Source organism: Carassius auratus, chromosome 8 (genome assembly GCF_003368295.1).
Source record: "Carassius auratus strain Wakin chromosome 8, ASM336829v1, whole genome shotgun sequence".
Lineage (NCBI taxonomy): Eukaryota > Metazoa > Chordata > Actinopteri > Cypriniformes > Cyprinidae > Carassius > Carassius auratus.
The window spans coordinates 16,841,178-16,852,178 of NC_039250.1; the positions used below are offsets into that span (position 1 = coordinate 16,841,178).

General features: G+C 39.4%; 1 protein-coding gene across 2 annotated transcripts in view; it reads left to right on the forward strand.

The window, feature by feature from the left end:
• Positions 1-9,012, forward strand: part of LOC113107433 (bone morphogenetic protein 1-like) — a 74,584-nt gene extending 65,572 nt beyond the window's left edge. For both annotated transcript variants that reach the window (XM_026269932.1, XM_026269933.1), the window contains exons 15-20: positions 1,533-1,713; positions 1,949-2,074; positions 3,215-3,342; positions 4,560-4,773; positions 5,095-5,345; positions 8,010-9,012. In XM_026269932.1, coding sequence (XP_026125717.1) covers positions 1,533-1,713; positions 1,949-2,074; positions 3,215-3,342; positions 4,560-4,773; positions 5,095-5,345; positions 8,010-8,147 — 1,038 coding nt within the window. In that variant the 3' untranslated portion in view covers positions 8,148-9,012. The remainder of the gene's footprint in view (positions 1-1,532; positions 1,714-1,948; positions 2,075-3,214; positions 3,343-4,559; positions 4,774-5,094; positions 5,346-8,009) is intronic.
• Positions 9,013-11,001: the final 1,989 nt, after the last annotated feature.

The window sequence follows — 11,001 nt, forward strand, 5'->3', positions numbered from 1 at the left end:
TGTTTTTGTTGATACTGTAGCTTTCGGCAGTTTTGCCCGGTGCAGCTCACGTGACTAATGCACTTATGATCTGTTTGTTAAGATGAAGGGTAGTTTTCAGGCTTCGTGCATGTTTATCACAAAAAACACAGAGTTATCCTGTTAAAGAGTTGCCATCTGTCTTTTAATACTTCATTATTTTAAATGTCACAAACTTCAATAGAAGCCGGTTGTATTGCATTAAAATAACAGCAACGTCATTACATCAGTGCTAAACAAGAAAAGTGATTTTGAGAAAGAAAATGAGGCTGTTGGCTTAGCCTGGGTTTTTTAAATAGCTGTTAGACCTCTAAATTAGACGACACACTAAGACATGTTTAAAGCAGCTGTATGCTCTCCTGAGCATTTTATAGCTTTTGCCTTAATGGCGTACTATATAATTGCTGTATAAATTAAAGCTAGGATTGATTTGGGTTCATACAGGTTCTGCATCGGTGACGTTGCCTATTACCACAGAAAGTAATTATGACCACATAAAACGAACCTGTCTGCAGTAATGGATTTATATTGAAAGTCTACAGGGCATGGACCTGCACAAAAATAACTTTTGCACAGTATGTGAAAGGATTACTTCTGTTTACATGGAGCAAACTCCAGCCACAGGAGTTGCGTTCGTATCATTTACCCAGACATTCATCCACTTACAATAGCTGCCCCACTATTAAAAGCATGATTTACGTACTTAAATAGCACGTTTCGGTATAAAAATGCATGCAAGTGCTTCTTTTAAACTACAAGCCACCCCATAGACTTCTATTGTCAAGTGCATTACAGTGAATATGATTTGTGTTTGTTTTCTTGATATTGTCTGTGTTAATGCTGTCAGCAGAGCTTAACTTTTATTGAACCTAGAACATTTCTTCAATGTCCTGGCTCTGCTTTAATAGAGGGAGGTGAGAATGGCTTCAGCTTTGTTGACTGCCAAAAACAACGTGATAAGTGTAATGCTATGCGCTCATGTGTTGCAATCAAAATGAAAAGCTGTGAAAAGAATCAGTGGACTATTTCGAGCATTTTGTGCCACTTAAATGAAGGATCCAATCCAGTTTCTCATCAAAACAAACATGACACTATTTTCCCTTCTCTATTTTTTTATTCAAACATTTACATTTATTAGATGTTTTTATCAAAAAATAATGGTAGCACTTTATTTTACAGTCCTGTTCCTCATGTACATACTATGTACTTATTATGGTAATTACAATAACTATGTAATAACTAGGTACTAACCCTGAACCTACCCCTAAACCTAACCCTACCACATGTCGTTACCTTGTGTTACCAGAACTTTCTTAGATAAATACACTGTAAGTACATTTTAAGTACATGTTAGTACACGTACTGTAAAATAAAGTGCAACCAAAATAATAAATGCGAAAGAGAAAACACTATTATATTTCCCTTCTTAAAAGAGCTGTGTTATATGCTGTTTTGATGCTGCTGACCAGCAGTGGTGGAAAGGTCTGACCCGTGTGTGGCTCTCTGCTGTGCAGGTGTGTAAATATGACTTTGTTGAGGTGAGAAGTGGTCTGTCTGCCGACTCCAGACTGCACGGGAAATTCTGCGGAGCTGAGAAACCGGAGGCCATCACCTCTCAGTACAACAACATGCGCATTGAGTTCAAATCTGACAACACCGTCTCCAAGAAGGGCTTCAAGGCCCAGTTCTTCTCAGGTTAGTTTATGCTGTGAAATAAAAATGTTAAATGTATAATATATTACTGGAAAAAATATCTGATCGTAGCCTTTACTGAAAATGCATTGTTTTATAATGCATATAAAGTGTAATGCTTATAGGATTTATCTCATTAAAGTACAATGATGGGGGTTTTTTCCCCCTTTTTTTCAAATCATCATGGGGGGAAAAGAATATCTGTGTGTTACTGAGATCTGGTGTTTTGATCTCACAGATAAAGACGAGTGCTCTAAGGAGAACGGCGGATGTCAGCATGAATGTGTGAACACCTTTGGCAGCTACAGTTGTCAGTGCAGAAGTGGCTTCGTCTTGCACGAAAACAAACATGACTGCAAGGAAGGTGAGAAACACACACACTATAGACAGTGTACCTTTGAAGTAACAGGCCATGTAAACTTGCTTAAAATCATGCCATATTGTCATGTAAAATGGTAGGAATATGATAAAATACGCAAGTGTTCAGTAAGTGATGAAATATGTTATTATTAACTGGATAACTCATCCCCAAAATTTTAATTGTCATCATTTACTCACCCTCATATTGTTCCAAACCTGTGACATTTCTCTTGTGTGAGACACAAAAGGAGAGATTATGAAGAATGTTCATTCTGCTCTTTTCCATACAATGATACTTCATTTCGTTCACAGCTATCAAGATTCAAAAAGGAAATATAAGCATTATAAATGTACCAGAAATATGATGAAATGACGATATAAGCTTCTTCTAAAGCAATATGATAGGAGGAACAAACTGAAAAGTAATAGTTTATGCCTTTAAAAATCTTTCCTTGAAGTAGCTCTCAAATCTCGTTCTTAATTCCACACATTCAAACCGCAGCACGTTTGATAATGATGCACACAAAATCCAGTGGCATTTGGAGAGTTCAGCACTTTGAGCAACATGAGGAGAGTGAATAGTGACAGAATTGTCATTTTTGCATGAAAAATCTCTTTACTTTTTATAGCTTGACAGATATCCACTACGTTTCGAGTCAGAGTTGAAACTCTGTTTTATTAAGAAAGAAAAAACACAATCCTAGATTAATTAGCCCATGTAAGCAGAAATTCCCTGTAAATAGCTTTAGGGTAGGTTTTGGAAAGTGTTTTCTCAAATATATCAGAATTACTTGCTGTATGCCTGGAAGGTCACGGCATGAACAGCAGTCTGGTTGTTTTATTTTCCCTATTAGTGCACAACTGCTCAGAAACCTTCACCATCGATTTCAGCTCACTGACACTAACTAGAGTCTGGATATTTTTAGAGAACGCCTTCCTCTTGCTGGCAGAAATAGAAAGAGAGTGGCAGTGCTTGAAACGGGAAAAAAAAAAGTTGTTTGAGGAGGTTGGGAAATGCATGGATCTGTGTGCCAAAAACGACAGCGATTCTCGTTGTCTGGAGTTTGAACGTTGCTCATCTGATGAATGTGAGCATGAGGCTTTTTGAGTGCTGGACGTCACGTGTTATTGGTATCTCTTTCAGCCGGCTGTGATCACGTTGTGAACAGCGTGAGCGGGACTATCACCAGCCCCAACTGGCCAGATAAATACCCCAGTAAGAAGACGTGCACCTGGGCCCTCTCCACCACCCAGGGACATCGGATCAAACTAGTATGTAATAGTACATCCCCTCTCCAACCATATTTACCATCGTTGGGTAATGTACCGTCCAAACGGTCATTAGTTCAAAACAAAGCCCTGCAGAATGAGCTTGACCCCTGCTTGAAGCCTTGCATCACCCTGTAAGGGTTTATTCTGCTATAAAGACCAGCTGACTGTACATTATTCACTAATTACATGGCTGTAAATAAATGAAATTATGTCATTTTAAATTATTTATTTTAAGAAAAAAAGAGTCTGTGAATTGTTTGAGGTATGTAACTAGCGCAGCTTTATAGGAAATTGGTTTGTTTGGCATGTTTATACACTATAGCATAATTATATAAGAATATTTGAATGCAGAATGCTGCGATTTGACCAATCAGGATCAAGTATCCATGAGAGCAGTGAATGAAAAAATTGTGTGTGCACAAATATTGTTTAATAGCCCGGTGTCTTCCTTAGCACCATTTTGTCATCAGTAACTCACCCTCCACTTATTCCAAAACTGTATGAGTTTCTTTCTTCTATTGAGCGTAAAATAATATATTTTGATGATTTTTTGAACAGTTGGCGGTAGCCATTGACATCAGTAGTATTTTTTCCCCATACTATGGAAGTCAATGGTTGCCATCAACTGTTTGGTGACCAAAATGGTAACAGTACCAACATTTGAAGAGTATTGGTAAGCATTGGTAGCCATTGACTTCCATAGAATGGAAAAAAATACTATGGAAGTAAATGGCTACTGTCAACTGTTGCTTACCAACATTGTTATAAAATACCTTCATTTGTGCTCAACGGAATAAAGAAATCATACAGGTGAAGTACAAGTGAAGGGTGAGTAAATAAAACACAAAAGCAATGTCTATGTGTCTATGTGAATGGCCCTTCACACAACGCAGTTTTATATTCCACTTTGCTGTTTTTCCGTTTGTATTTCTATCTGAACATGCACTAGATGGACATGTTTGTTGCATCATGTCATGCATGCTACACCGTCCTAAAAAAACAATATTTCTAATTTTAAAAATGACTCCAGACAATCCTTTTTTTAAAGTCCACTTGCACTCGGTCTCAAAATATTCAAAATATTCTTTGTGAATGGCAACTTAGAACACAGCTGTCTACATAGACAATGGAACTCAAAAGAATCTTGTTTCCGTGTTCACTATAATAGTGTACGGAGTGTCTGCCATTCAAACGCTGACATGAGCCGTATTTTTCAGGCTTTCAATGAAATCGACATGGAGCCTCATCTGGAATGTGCTTATGACCACATTGAGATTTATGACGGTCGGGATGGGAAGGCCTCTAGCCTCGGACGATACTGTGGCACAAAGAAGCCTCAACCGATCATATCCTCCGGCAACAAGATGTTCATCCGCTTCTTCTCTGATAACTCAGTACAGAAGAAAGGCTTCGAGGCTTCCCATACTGCAGGTGAGCACATCTATCTGTTAAATAAAGTACCACTAAATACTGCAATTACATGTAGTCTCTTATAATAAAACAATAACCTTGTAGCATTCTGTTGTGTGTCATCAACTACAGGCCAATGTAAAATCACTGAAGCACATGGTTCAAATTGCTTATTGCTTTTTTTTAAAAATGACACCCACGTTCAATAAATAAAGACTTTTTCTAAAATGTATAATTAAACCATTTCTGGTTACTAGGGACTAATGACTTGCAGTGATATTCTGAGATGCTGAATGCACTGGTGAATTTATTTCTCACGTTCGTTTTCTTTCTCTTCTCCAGAGTGCGGAGGCCGTCTGAAAGCCGAGGTGAAGACTAAAGACCTCTACTCTCATGCCCAGTTTGGTGACAATAACTACCCCGGGGCGTCCGACTGTCAGTGGGTGATCACAGCAGAGAAGGGCTACGGCGTGGAGCTCATCTTCCAGACCTTCGAGATTGAGGAGGAGGCCGACTGTGGCTATGATTACATGGAGCTGTTTGATGGGGCGGACACCAAATCACCCAGACTGGGCCGCTACTGTGGATCAGGGGTAAAGCACAGATTTAGTTTGCTACATAAAATCACAAACATCAAAATGCTTCGGCGTTTTATGTCAGAACCAGTAGAAACAACTTATTTCAAGGGGTATTTCAACGAAAATGAACCCTCATGTCATGTTCAAACCCATAAAACGCAAGTCTATGAAATTCAGATCATGATATCGTCAGAGATTTCTGCCTCTTCATTGAAAGTCACTTCTTCCTAAATTTTGACGCTCCACAAGTCCTCTGAAGACATGATTGCTTTATTATTTAACAGATTTAATTTAGGTTTTTATCAAATATAAACTTTCATCACACTCAGAGATACAGCAAATATGGTAAACAAGCTCAAAGGCAAGCTCCAACCTTGGTGCTTTATAAGTTTGAGCTTATATTTAATGCACTATGTGTGTTTGTTGATCAGTTTTTTTATATAAATAAAAGTTTAGATTAAATCTGCTCACCATATGAACCCCTTGATTCATATGGATTTATTGTACAATGTCTTTATGAACTAGTTGAAGCACTGGACGGTTTTTTTTGTGGAATGGACTTCAAACGGAGAGACAGAAATCTTTAGAGTTTTATTAAAATTTCTTCATTGGCGTTTTGAAGATGAATGAAAGAATGACATGAGGAAGAGTAATTGATGCAGAGCTTTTTTATTTGGGGTGGGGGGGGTGAACTATACCTTTAACTGGCTGTTGAAGCGGACAAAATCAAAACTTGAATGCAAAAAAAGTTTGATCTAAGAAATTCAAAGCAACCAATCACTCAGCACCAGCACTATTCTTTGTGAATTAGTGCAGCTAATCATGCAGAACCACATTTATTTGCCCTTTCTCACTCAAATTACTTTGTTAGGCTTGATTGGTTTCTACGAGCCATCAGAAATTGTGTTCACTGGCCCTTACAGTCCCGTTTAACTGTCCATGACCCTATTACAACAGACATGTGGACCATTTTTGGGACACAATCCACCTCTTGAGAACTACTGCTTTACAGGATAAATGATGATCTTTGAAAGAGGCTGTCAGGGATGTTCCTAATTTCTAGTTCTGGAGAGAAACAAAATCTCTGAAACATACAAATCATACAAAATTCTCTGAAACAATAAGAACTCAGTCTGTGTGTGTGTATGAATGAGATCAGCTCTGTAGGTAACATTTACTTCAGTTCAAAGAGAAGGACTGAGGCTGAGTTTAGACAAGGTATATCGCATGAAATTCTGATACTGAAAAGGGTGTAACCTGCTTATCGCCTGAGAGGTTTTCTTAGATTGAACCAAGAGGATGTTTGACAGTGTGCATTTGTCTCAATCGAGTTTTGGTAGCTTGCCATTTAGAGCATGCTTTTAATCCAAAGCAACTGACAATTTACTAACAGCAGGGAATCTGTCCCTCGAGCAACATGAGCTTAAGTGTGCTGCCACATTAGGCTTTCACAGCCTAAAATAACCCATTTAAACTTGGTCAGAAAAGAGCCACTGCACAATGGAAACTACTCTGAGACCATATCAAATGCTTTGAGATTTAGGTTCTTATGTGAAGCACTTTTCACTATCTTCATAGGCAGATACCTTTTAAAGCCAATGTATACCTAAATTTCAACGCAGTGTGCACAATTCAAATTTGATCATCAACTGTACACACTCATTTTTTTTCTGCGATTAATAAGTTTGTTCAAAAAGGTGGTGACACTTAACCAACCCATTGTTTCAAAATCAAAGAAGAAAAACTAAACTTTTAGAGGAAGAGTAAAAAGACACTTTTATTGGTCAGAAATTTAGGAGAGGAATATTTGTTATTGCGCATGCTATCAAATTGTGTACATAATAACTGTGTTCCACTGTACCTTTTCTTTGGAACAGCTTTCACCTTGTGTTGAAGATTTTGGTAGCACTTTAGAACTTAGGTGAAAGACAATAGTTAGGTCTTGAATACACTACACAGCTTTTAAAATCGGAGCAGATTTTAAAACGGTATCACTTCAGAAAGTTTGCCCTACAGGGTGAGAGCTTTGTAGAGAAGAAGGGTGTAGGGGACTAAAAACCTGCTCTTTGGAACCCACTTCTGCGTCGTATTGTCAAGCCCATTAATGAGGTGCTATCATTGCACAATTAACCTGCGTAAAGAATCATGGGAGTTCTGACTCGTGGTCTTTCTGACTCCTTTTAACTCAATACTGGCTCACTCTAGACCTGATGTGTCCAATCCTACTCATCAAGGGCCACTATCCTGTAGATGTTAGTTCCACCAAACTCCAGTACACTTGACTAGAACTTTCTAGTGACCTTGATTAGCAGGTCCCAGTGTGTTAAATCAGGGTTGGAGCTAAACTCTGCAGGACAGTGGCAATCCAGGAACAGGTTTGGACACCCCAAGTAGTTACCAAACAGTGGATCCCAATCCTGCTTGCAGAAAACCCCCACATTTTACACACACCTGATTTAACTTATCTGCTCATTTGTGAAGACTCCAGGACCTCAAATTTTTTTTTTCAGATAAGACATGCATAAAAAAATGTTCAGCGTTGGGGTTCTCCAGGACTAGGATTGGGAACCACTGCACTAAAATGTCAATCTGTAGGATTGATGAGGTTGTGTTGATGTGACGAAAGGGAATTTGTTCTATCTAGCCTACTCAAGTCTTCCTCCATCTTTGTGTTTCCAGCCTCCAGAAGAGATCTACTCCGCTGGTGACTCCATTGTCATCAAATTCCGCTCAGATGACACCATCAATAAGAAGGGCTTCCATGTGCGTTACACCAGCACCAAGTTTCAGGACACACTCCACTCTCGTAAGAAGTGACCCTTAGTGGCCGGGAGGGGCCGTGCAGGGCCTAGGGGGAAGCGAAAGGGCCCCAGGGGGAGGGCCTCGCCCATCGCTCGGAGCCCCCCGGCCGCCAAGAACACCCAGACTCGACGGACCAGCCGCAAGAATGCCAACCGCACCTCAGTAGTTCACAGGGGTTCTGGCATCCCCTACTGACTGTGAGGAGTAAAGCCATTCCGCAGTAGACCTTGTTTTTACCTTTTTTTATTATTATTACATTTGGGGCAAGATGTGGATAGGGGAATGTATTCAGTTGCTGGATACCAATATAGGGGCAAAATCAAAAAAGGGGAGGGTGGGAAGGGTGGGCGTAGCTGATCGGATACTGGAATCCCCCCGTTTGTCACCTTTCATGAGCCGAGAGTGCGTTGAAAAACACATACACTGAGGAACTCCTGCAGGAGAACCGAGCAAACTCACCAAACCAGTCATCTGTGCAACAGTGGGATAGAGGAAGTGAGAAATGAGCGCAGCATGGGCATTCACGACGGTGTTCCTCGCATGTTTTCCAACCTTGCAACTTGAAATTTACCGCTGCTCTGTGGGGAAACAACCGTCTCTTCTTGACATTATTGGCATTGCTTGTTCATAAAGCGCATCGTAGGCCATTGTGGGCCTGTTTCTTTGTCGTTACTTGAGCAAATGACAATGTATGTCAAAAAGATGCATGTGATACAGCTAGAAGGAAATGTGGATGTAATGGCACCAGCGTTTGTAATAACTCGTTTTTTTTCCCTGGCCAGTAGTCCAGAAGGTACCCTGTCCGAAATTATCACTCTCCAGGAGGTTTTCCAGAATCAGTTATCACATTAAAAGACTAATAAACAACACGTGGCCCATGTCTGATGGCTGTTAATTGCTTTTGCATAAAAAGACAGGATGGTATGGTGGAAAATGCTTAGCTTTTGTTAGATTAAGCACACACTTTTTTCAAGGTCTTGATAATGTGGTGCTGTCCCCGTAATGCTCTCTCTGAGCTTCACCGATCATGAACAAATTAGGCACAATCACATGACAATTGGTGGGCCCTTTCGTGTCCTGACATCCTACAGCTGTATTCTTTTTTTTCTTTTTCAGGCTCTTTCCTTGCAGTCCATGACTGAAAGTTGTTCGCAAAACTAGCATCACTAGCATAAGGACCTCAGTCAGGGTAATCAATGTTACAATTTTTTTTTATTATTAGACATGATCTTAAGGGGGTAGTTCAGCCAAAGATTCTGTCATCATTTACTTCAAATTTGAGTAAATGACTTACTTTCTTCTGTGAAACACAAAAGAAGCCATTTGCAAGAATGTTTTTGTCCATACAGTGACTCCAAATCAATATAATGGACCCTATTGAAATTTGTTATATGGACGAAGGTTAGGGTTAGGGTTAGGGTTAGGGTTCTGTGTGTGTTCTGCAGAAGAAAGAACGTAACAATGTCATTTGTGGTTGAGTAAATGATGGCCAGATCTTCAGTTTTGGGTGAATTATCTCTTCAAGACATAAAACCTTTTGAGTTAATTATTTGCTTGTCTCGTTTTCAATACAATTTTGAGTTAATACCTGAAAGGATTGTACTTTTTGTCAGTCCTCAGATGTCCTATTGCTGGGTAGATGTTACTTTTACACCGCTGACTATGGGAAAACTGTAAAATGTTAATTTGTACCAATAATGTACCTCAGCATGTGGGAGAGCGGTGGGACGGTGCTATATCAAATGAGTCCTGCGCCCCAGTTCTTTCAGTCGCTCTTTCTCCATTGATTTTCAGTGTCAGTTGGGAAAAGAGCGTGTTTGATGTCAAATCTGTGTGGAGCATGATCTCCGGGGTTGATCATTTGATCTGAAGTGTTAGCGCCCTCCATTTCCAGGATCATCCCTGTGAAGTGTGCTGCTCCCTACCTCTCTCACTTTCCGTCTCCTGCAGAACTCCTTCAAAGGCTGTTAACTTGGTCTCCTCTGTCTCAACTGTTCTTTTCATCATATGATATCATTTCACACCTGTTTGCCTTTGTGGATTTACCTAAAGCTCTTTTAAATCTCAGGTTCAGGATATCTGATTGTTGTTACCCACTGATTCATTCCAAGCCGCTAGATTTTAATCGTTGCAGGTTACTGTTTGACTTGGATGTGTGAGATCCAGGAAGGAAAGTGATGAGGATTATGGGATTTAAAGAACACATTTTGGGGTTTTAAAAGGTTTTAGACAATGGCTTCCATCTGAACCTTGAATGAGTTCACCTCAAGCCACGAGTGCTGTGACCAAACAAGTTGCTCGATATACGATCTTGCAAGCTAGCATTACCCTCATGCTCAAGATCGACTAACTTCTATTATAGTTCTTCAAAAAGGATTTTATTTTTGTGTTTAAGATACTGAGTTTAGCATCTCTGTATTTGAATATGCTTCCTAGCACAGCTTTTTAAGAGTAGTGGAGCACTTGTACATTTTGCTAATCGAAGCACATCCTCCTAAGCATTATTAATGTTTTTAATGCCAGTGTTATTTCTTGTTAGAAATAGTGTTTTGTGGGTGAACGCGGGCTTCAAATGATCTGTTTTAGCACGTTATCTCAGCATTTATTCACCCTGACTGGCCTTCCCACACAAGACTTGGTACATGTTTATGCATTTTATCATATGTATGTATGTAAATATGTATTAATGTATTCAAAAGTACACTAAACCATAGACAACTTGGAGAACTAAGGCTATGTATAATTGCAGACAAAAGATGCAATTTATTTATATTGTATAGCTAATTTTCACCTATGTATTGCACATAGTGTTAACAAGTGCATCTATTTCATAAAATGTAATTTCCATTTTGAAATGCTTCATGTCACA